This window comes from Plectrocnemia conspersa, unplaced genomic scaffold, assembly GCF_051122295.1.
Source record: "Plectrocnemia conspersa isolate PC_06_02 unplaced genomic scaffold, ASM5112229v1 ptg000003l, whole genome shotgun sequence".
Taxonomy (NCBI): Eukaryota; Metazoa; Arthropoda; class Insecta; order Trichoptera; family Polycentropodidae; genus Plectrocnemia; species Plectrocnemia conspersa.
Window position 1 is genome coordinate 18,412,000 of NW_028277167.1, and position 25,278 is coordinate 18,437,277.

Sequence of the window (25,278 nt, forward strand, 5' to 3'; positions counted from 1 at the left end):
TATTTTGATTTAAAAAAAATAATGGCCTTTAAAAATATAGGAATAGTTTTAAAGAATAAATTGTATGTCATCTGGATTCACTCATATGTAACTCTCTTCTTCTTATCCTCTAGACGTCTTAAGTGAACACTCTTTCGAATCTGTAAGCTATATTTTCCCTTCTTTATTAAATAAAAATAAAACATAAAAAGTTTGTATAATTTTTATAGCATATGCTACAAGGGTCTATCCCAAAAAACTAAATGCCATAAGGCCAACAAGAACAAATGGCTGATACAAGTACTAGGCCAACATTAATAAAAGGCTAACACTACCATTAGACCGACATGGACAAAATCCTACTCGGACGTATGAACGACAAAGTAAATGAATATATAGTTGTTCTATATTTTTTCGACAGCCTATAGCTTAAACTTCACGATATTTAAAATCATGTATCTATTTGTAGATTTAAAAAGTTTACCCAAAATAATTTCATACAAAAAGGAGCTCACTATAAAAAACCTAATGCAATAATGCTGCTCCTATTATCTTTATTTTATTTATCAGATATTTTTAAGCCTCATGGTAAAAAAAATAGTTTGTAAAAAATAATAATTTTTGGCAAAGTTTGAATATTTATTTTTTAAGGTTTGGTAACCCTAAAGGGTGTGACTTCACAGCCAGTAAAATGCAGGTGGAAACTAGTGAGAATTTAATTAGTTTATATTACATATATTGCGGCTACTATGATGGGCGAGTATCGTTTTCTCTGAGCAGTGGTGGAGAAGCTGACGCAGGGATGATATCTGTGGAAAATCCTCAGAGGTCTTGTAGGTGGCAGTGACAGTGTTTGGAGACCGTTCCTCTTGCTACGATGATCGTGTTCTGGAGTCTCAGGTCGTATCTTTGCGTCTGTATCTTCGAGTGTCTGCCGGAGACTGCCAAGTGAGCCCTCTCCTCAGTCCAGGTCAATTCAGGGCTTTAAAGCTTGCTCACCATCACAATCATGCAGCATTCATCCAGCTAATCGTCGCATTCGTTTCTTTGAATGACGAAATAAGTACACGCTTTTAGAAAGTGACATTTGCTTGCTGGATATCTCCGAGGTTGAACTGTGTCTTCCGGTGATATATTATTTCCCGTGACCGTTTCGTAACAAAGAAATATCCATTCAATGCACCGGAGAATCCTTGCGTGTTATTTATGGCGAACCCTTTAGTTCTAGTCGTAACGAGAGCATCTGTGTGATCAGACTATTGTCTTATTTATCCTAATTGCTAAATAATCACTTTTGGTCAGAGTAATTACGTGAGTTTCAAGAATAAGATCCCTTACAAACGATAGCCTCTGCGTGGTCTCCACACTTCTAAATATATTAATTAATAACTATTAACTTATAGAACATCTTTGTTAATACAATATGCCTGTCGGCCATTTGTACGGATACCCATATACAAGCATAGTTTTAATAAGGCTCTAATGTTTACAAACGCATCAGTTTTAACACGACAGACGATGACTAATTTTTTTAATATTTTAATTTATTTTTTATAATTATATTTTTATAAAATACTGCCAAGATTTGGTCCTCTTATTTCTACTATAACTAATGTTATTTTTCCTAGATGCTTTGAATGTACATATTGTTCAAATGTGCACTAGTAATTCTTTAAAGACTTCTTTGGTTGTTTTAAAGAAAAAAATGTTGATAGTTTTGTCATTTTCTTCCTATATATTAGTTTGTATTTAATTATTATAAAATATTTCAATACATTTTATTGCTACTTAAAATACAATTTACGACTTTTACTAGGCGGATATTTTGAAGTAATGAAGTAATACAATTTATAAAGCCAATGTTATTTCAATTTATTCTGTGTATACATGAAAGGAGGGCTAGGGAGCAAGGTATTGGTAAATGAAGTATGTGAATTTTAAGCATTTTATTGTGCGTGCTCATTATATTTTCTTGTTCACTTCGATGCGAAACGCAAGACAAATATTAAATAAAAAAAGAAAATAATGAAAAAATATATTTTCTATATTAAAAAATCTATTTTAAAAAACATAAATTATAAAAATATGCTTCATGCTTAAAGGTTAAATCGTTCATATGCATGACTGACAATTTAAAAAATAGCTTGTGAATTTGTCTGTGTCGTTGAATCCCACGGCTGTTATCAATTTTATGTCGTCGTCGATCCTGTAGTTGTGAAGGTTTCGATGTAAATTTCGGTGACTCTTTTAATCTACCAGGTTCAAGTTATCGTTAAAGGTTTCGAAGGGAGTTTGAGTTTTCTTTTAAAAAATACCCTCAGTAACTAAAAACTTTTATTAACTTTCAGGTTTATTTATAGCTTCGATATAAAATAATTTTTATTTATATTAGCTTAAAATCGATATTATAATTTGTCCTATCAAATTATGTTGTTCTGAATACATTCTAATAACACTGTTGTAACAAGAGACTCCCATATACATATGTATGTATATGTACTTTAAAAAAAATATGTACATATGCTAATTACGTATTTTTATAATGCGATGCATGCGAGATGTCATATTTTATCTTCCCGGTTCAAGTCTAAATATAATGTTATATATACATCTATTCATATACACTAAGTACACCATTAAACTAAGTGCGCTTGATCTCTATATAAATCCATATATGTATATGTATAACACCAACTCAATATCGCACTTTCACTGACAATATAAAATATAATATAAAACGCCACTTTCTTAACATCGTGAAAAAGAAAGAAAATAAATTTAATTTAATATATTATTATTTATGGTGAAGCGAAATAAAATTTTCTGAGAATAAACATGTGATTAATTTTAGAGTTTTGTAATATAAAATATACATTTTTGAAGGTTTAGATGATTGTTTATTTTTATCGACGTTTATATATGTATGTATGTGTACTATTATTCTTATATTTCAAGCAAAATAAATTCTAGTTTGCTCAGAAAATTTAAGTAGGGTACAAGTTCAGAGTTTGTGTAAAGTACGTATTACGTTCCAATGTTTGGGGTTTATGTCCATATTACATATATTTTCTTGTTGAATTTTCTTTGCTCCAATATACTCCACGATTACACATTGCGGCTGTATTCTAGTTATAAACCATTATTAAACCCACTACTGCAACAATTTCACATACTCATTACATAAATACATACATATTACATGCTATATACACATAAAAGGGTTGATTCCATTCTTAGAGCCTTCGGGGACGATATTAGACGAGCTGGTCGTGATTAAATTAAATCACGAAGGATTATGTATATGTACATTATTACGCTCGCATATCTCGGCTATGTTCCAGCACAAATGCGCTTAATTGGCATCAAAAGGGTTTAATTGACCGATTCCAATGTATTCTGAGGTCACTCGCTCGTCTCAAATAATTGAATTCGCAGGGGTTGGAGCATGGTGTGTGCAGCTAGGTGTATTGAATTATATATGTATATTCAGACACACGTAATTTAATATTATTTATAGATTGAATATGTACACATTTATTTTAATATATCACATCAATTTTTGGCCATATTAAACTAAGTTAGTTTGTGCTTGACAGCCAAATATTAACGACGCATTTTTTCACGCTTGGCGATTTCTTCATCTGAGTTATTGTGAGATAACATAGAATTGCTCTAACGCCTCATAACAGGTGAGAAATCATGAGCAGTGGGTGTGATATTAAAACAATGGTCCAATCGTTTCCATGAAAGCGCCGTGAAAAGCAAGGACAAAAAAGCACGTCAAGTTCGATCAAATGTCAAGGTTTTTATTATTATTTATTTTTTAATTAACGGTATATATCACTATGATTTTTTATTAATACTTGGTACGGTCAATAAGGACTAATACTATTTAAACAAAGCAATTGATAGAAAATTACCATAATTGTGGGTTAAAATATTATCTTGCAATAAATTCAATGGATTTACAACCTTAAATTATACTAAATAACTATATTATTAGGCTCAAAGGTTTATGGCACCTTTAGGTGCAACATGAGTACTGGCGATTTTCTGGATGTCTTCTATAAAAGCCATCTGCAGTGAAAGGGTTAAAACCGATTAATAGAAGTAGTCTTGAACAGCATAAACTAAACATATTATACTAATGAGGATTTTGGATACACCAAAACTGTGCAACGTAATGAAGGAATTATATATTATACACATATGCGATGTTTAGACTTCCACGAGCTTTAATTGACTCAAGAGCTTAATTGTATTGAGTTGTATATCGAAATGTCACAAACAAAGCTTTCAACCCTATCAGATAAAAACAATTATTTTGTCTAAATTGTCTATAATTGTCTATTCTACAAAGGATAAAAATTGTAGTGTGTTATTAAATTTATTTAATATGAAAGAAAATAAAGTCATTTGACTTTTTATGTTCCGCTTAGTTGTAACATTTTATTAACTATTTAAGAAATATGAGTGAGTGTCATTTTTAAATGAGTTGTCATTTTTATCCAAAATTTAAGTTAGTCACTTTATATTAAAGACCATGTAACTGAGTACAAAACGTGCTGCTTAAGTTAGTTTGACGTATGTAAATAAAGCAGAACCTTTTTTGATTAGAATTCCATATAGTATTTTGATAATTTTATCGCACCGTCAAATTTTACTATTAGATTCGTGTTTGACAGCTATTAAATCACACTTTTTTAACGTCAACAGCGGAAAAAAGTCTACAAAATTGCTAAATTAAAAAAAGGCTCACATAAAATAAAAATTACTACCCTGTTAATTATTGTTCGTGTTTACCAGTGCAAAAACGCGATTAGGGTTCGATTCCGATCAAGTTCGAGGTTCTATTACATAATTTGGGTGAAGAACCTTTCGATTCGTCGCGGTCACGCAATGGCGCATATTTTTCTTTATAATTTCATATAATATATTAATTAAGAAATGTACTCGCCCGGGCAATTTACCCCCCAAGGTTTTCTTCGAATCCAAACTCGTCAAAGTAAACGTAGGTATTTTTTATTGTCGAGAAGAAGTTTAAAGTGGCATTAGAGTGGACCAACCCCCTTGACGCTCGGTGCACGCGAACTTTTAACCCCTTCGTGACTGTGAGGCGGCAGTTAGTTGACCCGTGGAGATATTCAAGGTTATGGTACCGTCATCGCATTAAGTCAGGATGCTAATGCCGACAGTTAGGATGCAAATGCGATACTTTTACTGACGGAAGAACGGGCTCGGCTGACGCAAAACGTCCGATTTGCATTTGAATCGCATTTTGAGAAACGATCGGAGATAATATTGAAAATCACTCAAACGAGGGTCTGAAAAGTCAATTGAGTGTATAATTTTGTAGACGAGAGGAATATAGATGTGCTGTAACACTAATCGCCGATTTACAAATTGAATAGAAATTTACTTTTAAATTTACAGATCAAAACTTTCCAAGCATTTTAAGATTCTTGATTTTTTTTATATATACTCAGTAAGTTCCTCTCTGAAAATGCAGTTAATTGTATTCCAATGCTCTTAGCAAAAAGGCACTAAGATATAAATACAGATACGACCCGTACTCCTTCTTGTAGAGATATCTCAGATTTTTTTACTCTAGCGACTCCAGATCTTTTTGTAAAGAGAATGAATCTGAATTTGTGCGAATATTCTAAAACACTTTTAGATCATTTGCATATTATGAGCTATTAATTGCCGCATGTTTGTCGTTGATATAGAGCAAAAAGAGCAGAGGACTAGTATTGGATCTATTTGATACTCCAAAATTAGCGAAATACTCATCGGAGTGACAATCGTCATACTCATTTATTATTTACTGCAACTTAAATATATGTATATGTGACGGTTAAGTTCATCGAAACAAATGACTTTCCCAATCTTCAAGTGTCCATTCTGTGCTGCTGAGACCATTAATTTACATCCGCGACTATATTTACATTCATTGTTTCGTTTTAACCATTACTTAGTCTACTACTCTTTGCCCGAAGTAATTTAGAATGTAATACAAATAGATTTGCTCATTGATATTAATTTAAAAACATATTTAAAGATGCTCTTATTTTTTTTCGTAAGACAATAATTTATTGTATTCTGTTTTCAAGTTATGTTCACTTAGGTATAATAATTAGCACTTATTTGCTGAGAGTTACGTAACAATCTGTATTCATTAACATAATTATATTACCATCGATCCTGACGTTTCCCTTCAACTAATTATCTTCTCTGTGACCTATTTAGCTTCGTATATATATATTAGTTATGTATACAATAATATATCTATCGGAACATAATGCAACTTTCAACATGGTATTAACTGAAACAATATGGGAATTAGTTATCAGCAAACGACCTGCATCCTAAAAATATACTTAAATAAATACAGCCAAGGTTTTTGAAGTCGTGATACCAATAAAAATTACATGCATGTGAAACCTTCGAAATATGTATCATATTGTGCTATGAAACACGCGATGACAATCAAAGCATCAAGTTCGATGGACGTTTTGTAATGGTATACAATTATTTTACTTTAAATTTAATTTCGTAACACATTGCGACTTCATAAATTAAATATGAGTGAATTATACGTAATGATTGTGCAGTAATTATACGCATAATTAAATAAATATATCTGACGAAAATATTAATATATTTTATTTATTGTACTGCAGTAGTGAATGAGTATTACATGGCAATGTCTAATAACTTTAAATTATTGAATTATATATATAATAAATAAAAAATCTATAAAATAAATTATATCATAAGTTTGTAATTGTCAACTTTACACGAAAGTATCTGGTATAAAATTTGCATAAGTTCAATTTTTGATGGTTAAAGTTATTTTTAGATATTTTACAGTGCTATTATACTTTCAGTGACAAAAGCATTATCAAGATTTCTTGAGACGCTTGTTATTTTGGGCACGTGAGATTTTAATACAATATGTATCAATACAGTGAGAACAAAGTAGCTAACCTAAAAGTAGAGTTATATAATATACATTTAAAGACAACGGTAAGTATCTTATATATTTTTTATATGCAGATTATTTAAATAATTCAAAGGCAATATTTAAACTAGAATTTATTTATCTGGGAGAATTTAATTAAACGTTAAAGGTAACAACTTACAGAGGTATCCGAATTGGGTTTCACAGTACTCGCGGGAACAATAAAGCCGTCTTTTATCGCCTTGATGGAAAATATGTTAATAAAACATATTATGTCTGGAATATAAACCACGTTTATGCCGCACCGAAAAATTTGCTTTAATTTTGCAACACGTTGTTTGAAATTATTATAATATGCCTTTAGGTATAGAATGTTTGCTATAAATACTGAAAGGTCGGATGAAAGACGAAGGTTTTACCTTTGATAGACGAAACCTGCTCACGTGTATGTATAATGTCCTATATGTACATATAATATATAAGTTAGCTCGTTGACGAATTCACTTCATCAAAAACACTTAATGACATGTCAAGTTATCGATCGCAAATGGAAAAAATATAATTCTTAGAAAGGAAAATTCTGCGTTTCGGCACGTATGATTACCTGGCGGACTTTTTCTTTTAATGGAAAACTATATGTGTATGTTAATAAGAATGTCATGTGTTATTCTGATTCGTTCGAGTATATTACGTAATTTTATCTATTTATAAAAATGAAGAACATTAAAATAAAAAAAACTAATTGACTCATAAATAAATTCTCTGACGTTTTTTCATAATGTTTAATCAACGTCATCAAATGACTTTCTGCCAATTTTTTACCTTAGAACTAGATAGTAAAATATGTTAGAACTTTAAATATAGAAAAAAATACAATGGCTTACATTTGCAACAATTATTTTTTTATACACAGCTTTATAATACATAAATATTAAAAAAAACATCCTCAATAATTATTATTAATAAAATTAAAGATTTTTTCATTAAAGTTTCATTATCAATAGTTTTTTTTATAATAAACTGGCAATTTATAGTAAAATAAATTTTATTGAACCGGTTCTTCAGAAAAATACACAACCATATTTAGCTTCAAAACTTTAAGCAAAAAATAACAAAAAAAAATACAAAACAATTTGTTTGTACGAAAATTCGAATAAATTTGATTAGGAAGGGTTGGGTTATAAAGTGGTGGTTAATATTACTTTCTCATTGTTCTAGTGTGCAATTAAGCAAATATTGAAACATATGGTATTCAGTATAATGACAGAAAAAATAGCGATACTAAGAAAGGGATCTGATTTATTTGGGACATATCCATTAAAAATATTTCTATTGTAAAACCTGGACAGGAAAGTTCCCAACCGGTTTTATATCGCTTGATTACGTAAAGTATGGATGCGTGCTAAGCATATTTGTTGTCAAATAAGTCGATGTATGTTACGATGTTTCGCTGGTCCTTCGATCCTTGATAAGAAGGCATTTCGACGTGGGTCAATGCATGCACGCAAAAACAGAAAAAACCCCGACTTCTTCTCGAGGGAAAAATTTAAACAGAGTGCATTTATTTATTATATTATATCGATATTGTCCTTTTAAAATAGTTCTTATTAGACACACTGACGCAACCAGTTTTTTCAATCCGCAAAATAATTATAAAATTACACTATTTAGCCATAATCTTAAAACCAATTCAGTAACATTTCCTTTACCTAATATATGAACGCAAAACGTTATTATTTTTATGTTCTCTTAATCTGCAGGGACAGAATAATATTGCAGATGCCATATTTATATGTGGATAAGTGTTGACCGGTGCGTTTTCGTCGCGTAAAATCCAAAATTTATTTGCCCACATTTCTTATATTTTTTTATTGCCTTTGCATGTATGTAACTAAAAGCTTACATTTCTTATTTAAGGTTAATATTACCATTAGATCTTCCACAAATTCTTAGCGCGACATTCGAAAGATTTGAACAAACTAGAAAATATTAATTTTAAAATATAGATTAACCAAACTCAAAACTCAATACAACCAGAAAAATCAAGCCTTATGTTATATTTTTAACACCAACTTCGAATAATTCATTAACAATAAAATATGAATTATCCAAACAAGCAAAAAATTAACCCAGTTCGTTTTCAGATACTCGCAGATTAAAATAAATGTTATATTCTATTATGTGTTAATATGTTATTAACATAAAAAAGAACATATTATTAAACACAAGACTCTTACTTTTGCCTAAAAAAAAAGAGTTATTTATAGGTTAGTTACGGAACTTAATATGTTTAAAAACAGTTAAATATGTATTTCAAGTGATATATGAAAATATTCACTGCCATAGCAATACACGTATTTATAGTTCATGTTTACGTTCTAAAACCATAGAAGTGTTGGTTCTACTTATTAAAATTGCGCCACGTAAAAAAGTTAAACTTTAAAGCAAACTACGACGATGTCGCCAAACGTCGAACTTTTAACTTCACATCCCTTTCTTATATATATATTGTTTTATATTTTTCCATCGAACAAACCGTCAAACTTTATAATTTTGGAATTTAATTTTAAAAGTAAGTTCAACTATATTTTATGTACAATATATCTAAATATAAAATATATTTTATAAAGTTTTACATACACCTCTATCGATAGCCATTAGCCCGATTAATCGTAATGACAGGAAATTGAAAACGAGGAATATCCGTTCGCCTACGCGAAAAGTCAAGGATGACATTTTTGAGAGCTTTTCGTAAATCCTTTTTGAGTTTTTTGGCATTTTCCTTTGACCCGTGTCGCGAATAACGGGAAAGCTTTCACGAAACCTATTATTATTGGAATGACATAACACCAGAAATATTTATGCCCTAACGAGAAATATCGGAAAATCTGTTCTATTTTGGTACTTTTGAAAATCTATATATTATACAATACATATTGTACTATACATTGATACATATTTTAATATATGATTTTTTAATACTTTATGAGAAACCTTAAATGAATATAACGTGTATAACTCTCCACAGAATTAATATTCAACGTAAATATACCTGTGATTTTTCAAAAGAGTCATTCGTATTATATTTATGTATTGTATGTATGTATATCGATAAAAAAATATTTTATTTATAAAAAATATACAAATAATTTTACTTTTAATAAAGCAATATATTTTTTAATAAATGTGAAAATAGAAACAAAGTTTTGGGTAAAATACCCATAAAATGGTGGTGACTATATTTTTCTTAAGATCTTAGAATGCAATTGATAGCATTTAATATGAATTACTATTAAAGATAAATTATAATTAAAAAAACATGATTACTGCACAGACTGTAAAGAATGAATTTGAAACCAAAACTCCCATGGCAAATATATTTTTGTTAAAAATGAGCTATAAAATCATTCATACTAAGATTTATATACTAATGCTTGGTTAGAAAACACCCGACATTAACAGTGAAAGCCACTGCTTTTCTTCTGTGTCGATCAACCGGTGAAAAGCGCATTAAAATGGGAAGTTTCAGTGAAAATAAAAGTTACAATTGGAAGTGACAACGTTTCGACTTATATGATCGGGGAAATGGGAGGAGAGCAACGACACTCCTCTCACACTTTTTTTACCAAGCATGTAGAAATTAATTATATTTTAATATCTTATTTTTAATTTCTAGCTTCTGTCAGGTGCATTACGTGAATCTGGTAACAATATTATTTGAAAGGTTTCTACCTGATCGGAAAATGCTCCATGTACTCTTAAGGGTCTAGTTTAACTCTTACAGTTTCAGAATGACTTATTGGACCTGATCAGATTATCAAAATGAAAGCGGTTGCTTTTCTCTGGCTTTATGGGATATCTTGGTCGATTCAGCATAAATAGTTCCGCTTGAAGTAGTGAATATCTGAGGCATTCTGGCTTATATACCATAAAAAAATAAGGAGACCACGTTCCTACTATTCCTCGATTTTTTGGCCAATCCAGGTGATTCAACACAAATAAATAGTAATATCCTAAAGTTAATATTGTCTTGTAAAGCAATTTGCTATATATCTATAAACAATATAAAATAGTATGTCAATATTTGATTTTCAATATTAGTTTAAATATTCAATAAAAAGTTTATTATAATACTTATTGTCAGATATAAATACGTTCAATATTGATAAATATTTCTACGGTTATAACTCACGAATGTGTGGGGGTTCGATAGGGGTGTAAAAATTCGTCCCGTTTAGGTGTTCGAATACAAAATCAATTGATCGGAAAAATCGCTTTGTTTCCAAGACGAGATTTTATGTGCTTTCTGTCGTGAAAATGCGCTTACAGAGAAAGCTCCTATATATTTCGACAATAAAATTCATCGCACTTAGCAGTGAAAATTTTATAAGAATAAAACACGCTTTTCGCCTTAAAAAATAATTGCGAGTACTTAATAATAATTAAATTTTAGTCTTATGAATTCACAAAAGAGTTTTATTGTATTCACTTAATTGTGCAATTAAAAAATCTTTTTTATATTGTTTTTATATAAAAATGTTACTACTGTTTCTTTGATAATTTTGTATTATCGAGAAGAAAAGTTTTTATATTTATTCATTTAAAATAGCGGTTTGTTTCGTCACACTATATAATGTAAAGCATTATAATTAATATTGTTTATATAATGAGATGATACAGTTGTAACTATGTGTGTTTATTTTTATAAGTTTCATGTTATTTTTTAACGAGTTTAACCCAAAAAGCAAGCGAGTCGAGGCAGATATATTATTTGTACATTTATTTATAAAACATAACCATTTTTTTGTGGTTTTTAACTAAAATAATTTGAAATAGTTCATATAAAAAACACACTAATATATTCTAAAAGTTTTGTTATCTAACTCATAAATATCTTATGTGTCTACTACTTTAAGATATTTAAGGTATTTCAAACGATGATTTTACTAATAAAATATTTGATATTTCACTAACAACAATTTGCTTTTTTTGATATATTAATGATTTCTTATTGCACAAATAATTATTTTACTATTTTATATTTTTTTTTATTACAAATCAAACCACCATAACTTGACAGATTTCTATAATGCGTCACGATTATCATTACACAAACAATAATAAACATTTAATAAAACAGTTATGGTGCACATCTAAAATAGATAAGCACCATCCCACATATTTTTTTCTTCCTCATAGCTATCGTCAAAAACACCCTTTTTGTTTGCAAGCTCGTTGAGAAGCTAGATGGCTCGAGCAAGAGGAGTGTTCTCAAGCGCTGACGTCCTGGCCGCAACGGCAAGAATAAGGAACGCGATCGCGACTCTAGGGCATTCTAAAGCTCGCAGCCAAAAGTCACCAAACATTGGGGTTATCGACACCCTTTTAGGTTATCAACATATAATAAATATTTCGAGTTATTATTGATGCATGAGCGAAATACTCATCCAAGCGACGATTGCCATTATTTTTATGTGGATAATTATTTTTTATTCTGTAGTATTTCTATCGACATGTATGTAATAAACCAAATGATTTTTTCCAAGCCTAACTATATACATTTTTGAGAATATTTTCATGTTTAATCATAAATATATATTTATGTTATGATAGTTAAAGATTTTATATACAAAATTTCGATAATACAATTAAACATATACCTCAATATAAAACACATGTTTGTTAAAAAAGTATTTTATCTCGGGGCGTAGTATGTTCAATTTTTTTTCTAATTATTACTTCATTCAATTTGGAAAAAGCTACATACATAAAATATTTAATTAAACAATGTGTTACATCAAAAGTTAATGTATTACTTGAACGAATTTTCAAGCAAACATTTTTACTCAGTAAATAAGCCTATGTATATATAAAATCAATTACGAAATATAACTGATATACGTTTTATCATATACATACATTTATAAACATTTTTACACAATCAAATATTGAAGTTGATGGACATCTACAATAGATTGATATGTTTTTTACATACTTTTCTTATTTTTCTGATCCAAATATAATTTTTATGTAATCATTTCTATAGCAATACAAAAATATATACGTAAAACAAAATTAATAGGTTTTTATTGTACTACATCTATCAAATAAGGCAAGTTGCTATTGGATTTACTCATAAAATATAATATAATGCTTTATCAGAACACATCCTATAAAACCCTTGACCTCATAGTAGATTTAAAACTCCAAGATTTTATCGCAACTGAAGATCTTATTTTCTTTCCTTACAAAAAATTGGGTTTCGTGTAAAAGGAATTATATAAAAATAAAAATCGCAACACACAAACAAAAATTCACAATTTATCAAAACGTTCGTTAATAACTCACGTTTTAATTTGCATTATTAAGTAATTTATTACGTGTACCCAATTTTTTAATTCCATGCTTTCTAGTTAAGAAATCCGCCTCGTGTTTATATTCACATTATACGTATAATAAAAATTATTATTTAAATTTATCGTGTGTAGCCCAATTGTGTTACGTTTACATTTAAAGTTATTTTATAACAATATAAATATCATATTATACACTGTAAACGTTAATTCACGCGAACCATCGATTTTAATGCCAGCCTTTTTTAATCGCCCTAATTGTTGGTTGTTTTTGATTTAAACTTTAGATTAAATGAAAATTGTGTGTGTGTTCATTGTGAAAAATGTTACGTGTGTTACGTGATCACGGAAGAGATTTCCATCGGAAAAACTTCCCATGTCACAAACACAATATTTTGCGATGCTGGATTGATATATTGAAACTTTTTCGCAATGTCGATGCCTTCCCACGAGTTGTGTTGTGAAATTTGTAACGCGTGGGATTTTACGATGTGATTGTATAAACTGTTGCCAAAAAAAAGACAGACGCATTTCGATTACGTCATTATCAATAATAATTGATTGTTTGTTATGTTTTCATTTTTTTAAGATTTGATAATTAAAATACTATTAAAATCCATTTAATAGAAATAAAAAAATATTTACTGATGTGAATTTATTTTTCCTTTCTTATTGACATTACTGTGGATTCGTTTAGACATAATATGTACATTTATAAATTCAACAACATTACAACGTTGATACAAGGATTTTTAAATCGCTTGAAAAATAAATATTAAAAGCTACTTTTGTATTAAATACGTAATTTCTACGAAATCTTTTGATTCAGAATATTTGATTTGCAAGTAGATGGAAAGATTAAAAATTTACGATTCTGCCCTCCAATAGCGGTGTAATAAAGCAGCTTAATTTTTTCTGAGAAATATTTTGCATTGTTTACTCGATGGATAAATAATTATATAACATGTATTTTTAAAAGTACGTCAATAACTTTGATTTATTTATTAATTTTCTGTTCATATAGTACAAAGTAAAATATAATACAGAATACATCAAAACTACATATCTTTAAGACTTTATTTTAGTTTATTTGATAAAATTCTAAAAAAAAATGTTGGAAATAAGAGTATTTGATGTTTCATTAAATTATATCAAGTAAATGGAATCCATTTTTGTTACACGTTGGAGTACGCTCTTTTCGTATAATTTTCCATTAACTTTATTAGTGTTTCCTATTATATCAAAGCAATTTCCGCTCGAATATTTGCTTTCAACTTCTGTATATATTGTGGCTGGTTGACGTACACTTTTTCCTTCAGGAAGCCCCACAGGAAGAAGCCTGGTACTATTAAATCTAGTAAACAATATTGACCAAATTATATGGCCGTTTTTCTATATCAATCGATTTGGAAAGATTTTAGAAAACATTTTTTGATTTAATTTATTTACTCAAGAAATACTTGAGTAATAAATGTATAAATTAATGAAAACAATTTCTTGAATGAAAAGATTAACACAGTTGCAGCATGTTCATTGAAAAAAATGTACGAAGAAGAAACTACCAGTCTTATTCTATGAATAGAAGTGAATTAGCACGCCAGAACTAACAATATGACGCAGTTGATTAATTTGGATTCACTAAAACTGTAAAATAACGCGGTTCCTTATGAAATAATTGATCACATTTATGTTCGAAGAAACGATCCTCACAGACAATACATATGACAGAAGGATGGTCAATCAATGTGACAAGATTTTCCTCATAGTTATTTTTACGTTTATTTTTTAGCAGATTTTACAAAAAATGTTTTAAAAACAACGTTCTTTATAAGATATGAGCCCGGATCTTCGAGGGATTAGTCACCTTATTTATTTTAATAACGCCGCAATATTTTATTATAAACAATAGCTACTGTTAAAGGAGCGTTACGCTATTTATTTATATTATTTATTCGCATATATAAAACTTTTATTATTACCTTGCGGCAAAATAACTCATAACAATTTCGCTTATTAAAGTGTAAACAAATTAACAGGTGAGATAATGCTTGGCTGGAATACATTATTAATAATAAACTTCTACTTAAACTACACATATGTATAATATGATACATATTTACACTTCTACAATTGTTTAGTGTTTGTTTTTTAACTGTACTACAAAACAATTAAAGCGATAAATTCGACGAAAGTGCCATTAAATCGATTAGTAGAACTTCAAGGATGTAACCGTATATAAATACACAGGTTCGTTAAGGTGTTTCTTGAGTTATTTATTTGAAAGCTTTCTCGAGTTATACAAATGGACATATCGATTCATTTTACAAAACGTTGGGTGTGTCCAAATGCATTCGAAACTAAAATCGCACGTGTAGAATGGCACAACATGCGATTCGGCCATCACGAACGCTAAACGCTTTCACGTAAATTATGGTTAATTTATGGCGTTTGGGTTTGTCCAGAGAAAAAAATGATGTTTACATTTCCTTTGGGCTTTTCTTATTTGTGATTATTATAATGTATTTCAGAATTCATTTTAAAAGCCATTACTAAATCGGACATATCATATATAAATAGTTGTGATTTATCTCGATGATTTTAATTGGAATCTTTGGATTATTTTAACTGTATTATATTATATTATGATTATATATATGTAGAGGCTATTTTAAAAACATAATTTGTACAACCTAATTAATCATTAATAATTATTTGATCGCTTTCATCAATAAAATACATAGTTATTATAAAAACTAATTTCAGTGAGATGATTATAGATGATCCTGATAATTTAAAGAAAAAATGAAAAATATTAGTAAGTATGTATTTGATTTTAATAAGACAAGACAACTACCGTATAAATGTCAACCAGCTAGATATCAATTAAAACGCATACAGTAATACAAATTTTTATTTATCCATCAAAATAATATATTTAGAATCTCATATGTATATAAAAGATATTTCTTGATTTTGACTGTATTTTCAAAAAATATGCTTTAATCATTAGGGGTGTGTCTATAGTGTTTTAAAAAGGTTACCGTCAACTTTTGTGGTAAAACTATTTATAAAAATTACAATAGAATACCATAACGTTCACAATTTAGGTTATCGACAAGATAATTTTACAGATATAACTAATCATCAGATCAAAGAATTAAAAAAAAATGTCAAAAAGGGTGCAATGAATCAGGTTAAGGGTAAAAATAACTACCCTTGGTAAATGTGCTAATGTGATAGGCGTAAAATTGTTAGTATTTGAAAAAACATTTTATAAGGAAATGAATGCATGTAACCCTTATATCTGGAAAAAATCATTATTAAAATGAAATGGGATGATCGTCACAAAAGCTGGATTGTTTTTAATTAAAGAATAATTACACTTTCTCATATAAGTCTGATAGCGTGCACTTCATTCGTCATTAAGGTGGCGAAAGATAAAAAGAAAAATGTATTTAAATCTAAAAATCGAAATATCTGGGAGTGCTTCTTATATTTCGGAATGGAAGGTGTCCACTCTATCAACAATAAAGGTGGTGGATTATAAAACTGCCCTGATTTTTATTTCATCCCTTCGATGGAAAAGCACAATTTAAATTTAGACTTTGATTAATATGAGATTTAAAAAAATATACTTCATTAAAAAAAATTCTAACTAGCCTATATACAGTCATTAATTTAACCGATAGAATATTTTTAGGTCAAAATTAAAAAAAAATATAGTTAGCAGTATTGCACCCTAAAGGGAATACAACCAAATAATAATATTATTAGTGGTAATATACGATTTTAAAATAGGTTTTGCCTACATTCTGTTTTAGAATTTAATAAAAAAAAAAAAATTCTCTGCTTCTTATGAGGTTTTATTTTTTTATGTGTAATACTTCAATAAAGATTTAAAGAGTTTGTAAAAAAATTATAAAAAATATAACATACCTTGTCATATACGAAATATGACGCTACCGTGTAAGTGAATCACACATATTTTTACTGCACAAATAATTAAACTTTGTTGATTAATCAAATAGCTATTTATAAATAAAATATCAGAAAAATTGCGCTGCGCGGCCAAATATACAACCAGTTTATAAAAAATCCCATTTAATCTAAAAATCAATGTGAAATAAAATAAATTTTCAATCAATAATATTTTATTAGAATGCTACGTAGGTAATTGAGTCTTGAAGTTTTAACTAAAATATTTGTCATATCTCTACATATGTTTCCAGATTTAACAGAGTAAATTAGTTACTTAAGATTAATTAAATTTGTGGTTAAAATTACTTAACATACAAGAGGTAATGTAAAAAAATTGTTGATTACTATGATGATACATATAAGAAACGATTTTTGTAATTTTATTATTAAATCATATTTATCATATAATAATTTAAGAAAACTAACACAATAAATATGTAATTATAATCTATGAGTACATATACACAATCTGTATTGAAATCTAAAGATAACACATTAACATTAATTTTATCTCGATTTAATATACGAGTATGGTAATAAGTGATCGTTAAGATAGCGCCATTAGTAATTCGGTGCTTTATCTAAAATACTATTTTATCGATTCTGTATTTCTGTAACACACACAAGGTCAGTTTATAATAAATTTGTTAATTACGATAAGACCAGCTGTGGTTGATGATTCGAATCTGATGATCGATTAGATCGCATTTCCCGTGTGTTCGCTAATCTACTTTCACTTATAATATAAACAACTTAGCTTGACCATTCGTTTTAAACGATTCATGGTCGTCTGTAATGAATTAGTATCGAAGTACATCATTTAAAATATAAGGTGTATCTGTAGAAAATACAGTATTTAATGATTGTTATCCATATATTTTTTTTATTCTAGATAGTAATGGGCGTGTGATGACTTTCATAAGAACTTCACTAATGGATTTGAAAGAAGGCGTTAGATGAAATCAAATCGCTGACATGTTGGTACAGAGGAGCTCAGTTGGTAACTATCGCACAATTTTTTAAATTCCTATTTTTTATTTTTAATTCAATCTGTTTAACTCTCGATTATAGCACCTGTGCCGTCAATGCCCAAGACCCACTACGAACAACTTCTTCACGGCCTTCAGCATGACAACAGATGGCTGCATGAGGTTTGCCTTTTTCAATGATCGCACTACATATATCTTTAAGTTTTTAACTAAAAAGCGTTCCTTAAATTCTCAGCTATCTCTGGGCAAAAGGGTTGGATACTACAAATTCTCCAACGACATAGGCAGCGGCAACTTTTCGCAAGTGAAATTGGCAGTCCACCAATTGACTCGCGGTAAGAAAGTGAACCGAATTATTTATTTTCGGCTACCTGCATATGGTGTGTCGCAAGCTGATTGATATTCCGTTGCACCATTCACTCTGTGCCACATTCATTGTCAAGTTTGTATTTCATTTTGCAGACAAAGTTGCCATAAAGATCATAGACAAAAGCAAGCTAGACTGTAAGACTAGAAAAATGTTGGCAAGAGAAATAGCCACAATGGAAGCCGTACATCATCCGAACATAATCAGGTAAAATTATTTACAAATAAACCTTTCATTTTACAGTCTATAATTGATGTATCGTTTTCTTTCAGATTATTTGAAGTGGTAGAAACGTATAGTAAAATTCATTTAGTTACTGAATACGCATCAGATGGGGAGCTGTTTAATAAGATATCAATGGATGGAAAATTGGAAGAGCCCGTTGCCAAGAAATTGTTTATGCAAGTACTACACGCCGTTAAGCATATGGTTAGTATAATTTAAGACATATGTATAATTGCATATTAGGTCAGTACATAGTAGTAATGCTATTTGATTCGTAATTCAAAGGTCTTTGGTATAATTTTCTGGTAGATTTGTTTCAATAATATATAATTTATTACAAAACTTATTACTTTTATACAATATACATAAAATGTTTGTATTGACTTTCATAAAGAATAAAGAGAATGATTGGTTTAAAGACAAAGCAGAAAGTAATGTATAAATTGAATACTTTGAGTGAAAATTATTGTTTGTGTCATATATAAATGATATTGTGGATGTAGTTAAAAAATGTAAAATTAATCTATTTACTGATATGCTAATTTATAGGTGAGAGTATGAACGTAGCAGTAGAAGTGCTACATAATGAATTGGATATGATAAATGGTTAGTTGGAGGAAAATAAATTAAAATTTAATGTAAGCAAAACTAATAGTAAGAGAGATAATGAGAAAGATGTGAAAGTGATGATTTATGTGTGCAAAATATAATTAGTTAATACAATTAAATATTTAAATGTATTTAAATATACAAGTTTTAAAAAAGTAGAATAAGATGCATTATATATAAAAAAATAACTATAAATCTTACACCAATATTTAAAATATTTGGAACATTATTTTTTTAATATGTAGGGACGAGATAAAAAGTACTATTACAAAACAAAGTGATCAATAAAAATGCTAAAATAATTAAGGGTAAAATATATACACATACATATAATATATTTGTCTTTTTACTTAAATTAGAGAAATTATCAATTAAATTTAAATATGAAATGTTTTTAGTTTATCTAAAAATAAATTAAATTATTTTATGCATTTTCTCGTGGTACATAAAAAATAAGTGCTATTTTAATTTTAAAAATTATTAAGGAGCAATATTTTTTAATACTATACTTCTCGTTTTAATTAGTGTATAACCAAGCAAATTAAAAAATCCAATACTGTTTTGCTTCAAAACCATTAATCCGCGAATGTCGTGTATTAATCGCTTGAGAATAATGTATATTCAAGCGAATAAAAGTTTCTCTTCGCGCAGTTAAATGAAGCATTGCGTTTTCTTTAATAGAACATTATTTTTTAAGGAAGAAAAGTGTAATCATGCTTCGTGAAAAAATAAAGCATGACCTTTTTAAAGTTTAATGGTATATATATATCTGTATTTTTTCATTTTAATTTTGACAGTAAATACTATAATGGAATAAAATAATAAGAGTAAAGGTAAAAATCTTATTCATTAACTTTTGTGAGGATTGACAATTGCTAATCACTGTTAAAATATAATGTTATAGTATCTTCACACTTCGTTTTTCGCACGCACCTACTAAATCAGGCGTGACCAAGAGGGTTAGTACTGTGGACAGAGTCCAATTAAAATGTCTTCCTAAATATAATCAAATAAAACAATCCAGCTATTGTCAATAAATATTCTGAGCCGAGATTCTCACACAAAAAATGAAATAAAACCACATTACAAACAAGACACAGATAATTATACTCACAGGGAAACAGAAATCGTAAGAACACTAAAATTCGAAATATAAATATTACATACGTTAAAAAAAATCTTGCCAAAATGACGAGATTGCACAATAATATTGTCCAATGTCCACTATAAAAGAGTTCGGATTTTCCGTACAAAATCACTCATTTTTCAATATATTTTATTGAGTGGAATTACATGCAATAATTTAGGTTTATTAATATATGTTTTAATGGTGTTTTAAATTTAAGAAAACAAAATTAAAATCAATAATGCAATAACCAAAAGCTTTTCAGATTTAACGTTATACCTATTTATATGATTTTTATGGTGCTAATTTTTCAATAAGTCCATTACCTGTATGATTATGTAATATAAAAAAAATACAATTTAAAATAATATTTAGAAGCATACAAATCGATAACTCAAATTAATCTTATAATAATTTCATTATCATTGATTCTTATAACTATTTATGCTTTCTTAACCCTCTTAGCCTTAGAGCGTCTATTTATCATCGCAACTATAATGTGCTAAGAATCTTACTTTGATGCATCATATAAAAAAAATAATGATACAGAAAATATTGTTAAATAAATATAAATAGCAAAATCGTTTTGATAATAAATGTCTCATTATGTTGTAATTGTATTTTGAATTTTTATTAAAGATTTTTTACATATTTTATATTCTAAATAAGAGGTATTTTTTAATTTAGGTATATACATGGCTGCGGCTAAAGGAGTTAAAATGCCTAGACTTTACTAATATGATTAGCAAGTAATACATGAAAATTATTTAGTTAAATAATGAGTTGTAAGTCAGGCGAAACGCGAATTTACAAGCGCAAAGCCTAAGAATTCGAGTACAGAGTGCAATAGTTGCCAGCATCCATAGAAAGTATAATAAAAGTTCACAATGTTTAAGAAACTGACGATTAATTTTAAATATATGTGTGAGGGTTTAATATATAAATAAATATAATTACAAAAGTACGTAACGATCATAATAAATAAAACATATGAGTACAACTATAACAATAGTTAAAGAGGCGATAAGATAATCTCGACAACGGTACCTCGAGAGCAACAAACCAATACAGCCCCTCAAGGCGACCGACCAATTATAGTGCAAAAATTTAAGAGCATGTGATGATAACCCGTTGAACAATATTTTTGAGCATTATTGTTAAAAATAAATAGTCTGTAAACAAATATATACATATGTATATTATGTGGATCCATTATATACATTTTGTTACTATAAATATCACAATAAGTACTCATATACATTATATTTATTTTTCAGCATACCAAAGGGTTTATCCATAGGGACATCAAAGCTGAAAACGTATTTTACGCATCACCTACTGTTGTAAAATTAGGTGATTTTGGATTCAGCACCCAATTAATGAACGGTATGGAACGATCACATTATTATATTTTCATAAACCATAATTTTTTACTATATCATTAATTTTACAGGAATGTGGCAGCCACTTAACACATTCTGTGGATCTCCTCCATATGCCGCTCCAGAATTATTCAGAGATGAGAGCTATTTCGGTCAATTAGTCGACGTCTGGGCTTTAGGAATATTATTATATTTTATGGTCACTGGGACTATGCCGTTCAGAGCGCACACAGTGAACGCTTTGAAAAATTTTATATTGGAAGGAAAATATCAGATTCCTGGTTTTGTCAGTGATCAATGTTGTTATATCATAGGTGAGCCATTTTTATAAAACGTACACTACACTGTTTTTGTATTCATATTAATTTAAACTAATTTTTTCGTAGAACATACGTTGATTCAAGCACCGAAGCAGCGCATGACATTAGACGAAATCATGGAGAGCGAGTGGTTCCAAACGCCTCCATCGCCTCCCGTTCCAGATTTCAGTAGGCGTAGAAAAAATTCCATAATGGCTCTAGCAACCAGATTCCGCCGAGGATCAACTCCGCTTTCGACCAATAATAGAATCACAGATTCAAACGATCAAGACAAGAACTATAGAAAATGTTCTACCACACCTTTAGACACGACTTTAAAGAACTTCAATAATAGAAATAAGCCTAACGTCAATCAACTCAGCAGTGATACTATTTCTAGTATTGCTGAAGAAAAGCAAAATAACGGAGAATTAACGTTGACGGTGCAAAACAAGAAAAAGTTGACAGGCTTGTCTAAAGGCCAGTCGTTTGACGTCCAAATGCTTCCGTCATCTAAATCGGCAGTAATTTTAAAGTGTCCGGATGGAACGCCTGTGGAACAAGGAAGGTTTATAATGCTTCCGACTTGCACAAACGATTTGACGTTTCTCAATCCGTTGGAAGTGAAAACGAGGGAGAAGTTGCATCAATACGGTATAGATTCGACGATGTTATGTGATAATATAGGTTTAAATTCGAAGAGTCCGATTATCGGTATTTACCGAGTCGTTATGCATCGAGTGTTGACTGAAGAGTACATGTGGGATAGTTTGAATGATCCGAACATTATCAACGGTAAGCTGCCAAACGATAAGAACAGAAAAAATAAAAACGACAAAGGGAAGAGAACTTTAAAGCAGAGACTATCTAGAGCTTGCAACATCCTGTAAACACAATTAAATACAAGTACAAATCCATAACTGTTGTAGAAAAAAATAACTGGTTGTGGACTTATACTTTTATCGCAAAGATGTACACAGTGGCGTAACTAGAAGTATCAGGAGTGTCAAAGTCGTACATATTTAGTCTCTACTGTACTGAATTAATCAAATGCAAAATATGAATTTGTCTAATTTGGTTTATAACAGACATAACGAAATACAATCGTTAAGACTATGTAAAGTTTTGTGTAAAAAGCAGCCGCTCAGGCTATTCAGACAATAGTTACGCCACTAAATGTACGAGGGTGCGTCAAATGAAAATCTTATTCTAGAACAAATTAACAAAAGTCTCCAAAATTACCTTTCGTTTAAAAAAAAATGTTCTTGCATATGATTGACTGTCGATTTTCTTTAGTTTTGGTCAGAAAGTATTATGCAATTCCTGACTCGTTTCTGGCTAGTGATGATGAACCCAAAGCAATCAATACAATCTGAATTCTACTACACTCCTAGAATTGCAGAACATGTGATGACATGCTTGTCCATTAATCGTCCAGAAGTGAGGTTATTTCACTCCGTTTTGAAACTTTCGAATCCATTTATTACACTTGCTGGAGTAACAAACATACATCACAAAACTAAACTTTCATTTTTAAATGAATTTCAATAAATTTCGTGACTTTACCACCAAAAAAATTATAGAAAGCGATGTGGCTCTTTATTACTGCTGCCAATTTTCAAGTGTTTTAAATTTTTTTATCGTATTTCGAATATTTTCATTTAACCCACCCTGGTACATATTTATTACATGAAATACATTAATTTAATATGGTTGTGTTATTAAATAGTTTCTGTTTCATTGAAGTGGTTTAAATTTTATTTTTATATATCTCTGACTGAAAATATCATTCCTATATCGTTATGTTTTTCCTCATTTATGCCGAGTTCTTGATTTGCACAATTAGATACGATCAAATAAATAATTATAATAACAATTTCTCCTACAAAATCTTCTGTTTCTAATAACAGTATTTTAAAATCGATTTTATTGTTTAACTTAAGGATTTGTATATATAGACCTTATTATACTGTAATATTTTATTGTTATCAAGTTACGTAATACCATTTCATTAATTACCAAAGATATCAAAATGATAAGTATTAGGTAAAAATAATAGACTGATAATTTATGAAAATATTGTATTAGCAAATGTTCTTCCATTTCTTACGTGTCTATATTTAAAAAAATAGAGCCATGACCAATGGCTGATCTTTTCGCTTGTATTATATTATAATCATAAACTTTAAATCTGAAAATGGTTGAATTTATACACTAGGTATACCAAAGATTCTTGAATTGTTCAAAAACAAGCAAGAATGCGCATTATATTGCTTTTTAATATTTTTGCAATGATTCTCTAGATTTGTCAAAATAAAATCATTATCAATCTATTGCAGCTTTTATTTTTAATATTTAAAGAAATATAGAGCAGCCAAATAATGTCTTGTAATATAGTTAATTTTTAAGTCGCATATATGTCGAGCAAAATTTATGTAGAGCAAAATATTTTTGTAAAACTACCATGACAAATTATGTTTCAATATTTTGTATTGAATACTGTTATTGTTTATATGCATGTAAATATCGGTTGCACAATGACTTTCGCTTATAATTTACTTTTGGTTGCTGCATAATTATATTATTATAATAATTTTACTTAATTTCCTATTTATCTCAAATAAAAAAGTATTATAGTTATGTAAGAATCTACTATATAAAAAATAGATGTATGTACATATCTACATACTTTAAATTTTCTCAGATAGCCAAATGGGATAAAAAAAAACGTTATTTTAATTTAGATTTTTTATTAATTTGGATTTAAAGAATGCGTTACTGAATAACAACAAATAAAAACTTAATTTTTAGATAATACAATACTATCTTCCATTGTACATAACGTGAAAATATCCAATTATTTTTAGTCTTTTAAAAATTCTACTGCAGCAATCAGTTAAAATTCTATACAACTGACAAAACTTGTTTACCTAGTCTTAATTGTTTAAAAATGTACAGAAATATTATATATTTGTAGCTATCGAAATAAAGTATGTCAAGAGAACAT

The 25,278-nt window shown here is 28.9% G+C and overlaps 1 protein-coding gene across 1 annotated transcript in view; it reads left to right on the plus strand.

Moving 5' to 3' along the window:
• Window positions 1-25,275, plus strand: part of LOC148236848 (serine/threonine-protein kinase NIM1) — a 54,809-nt gene extending 29,534 nt beyond the window's left edge. Inside the window, exons 2-9 of the mRNA XM_088181932.1 lie at window positions 18,167-18,274; window positions 18,346-18,425; window positions 18,499-18,598; window positions 18,726-18,837; window positions 18,903-19,059; window positions 21,868-21,976; window positions 22,044-22,286; window positions 22,359-25,275. Coding sequence (XP_088038058.1) covers window positions 18,250-18,274; window positions 18,346-18,425; window positions 18,499-18,598; window positions 18,726-18,837; window positions 18,903-19,059; window positions 21,868-21,976; window positions 22,044-22,286; window positions 22,359-23,161 — 1,629 coding nt within the window. The 5' untranslated portion in view covers window positions 18,167-18,249 and the 3' untranslated portion in view covers window positions 23,162-25,275. The remainder of the gene's footprint in view (window positions 1-18,166; window positions 18,275-18,345; window positions 18,426-18,498; window positions 18,599-18,725; window positions 18,838-18,902; window positions 19,060-21,867; window positions 21,977-22,043; window positions 22,287-22,358) is intronic.
• Window positions 25,276-25,278: the final 3 nt, after the last annotated feature.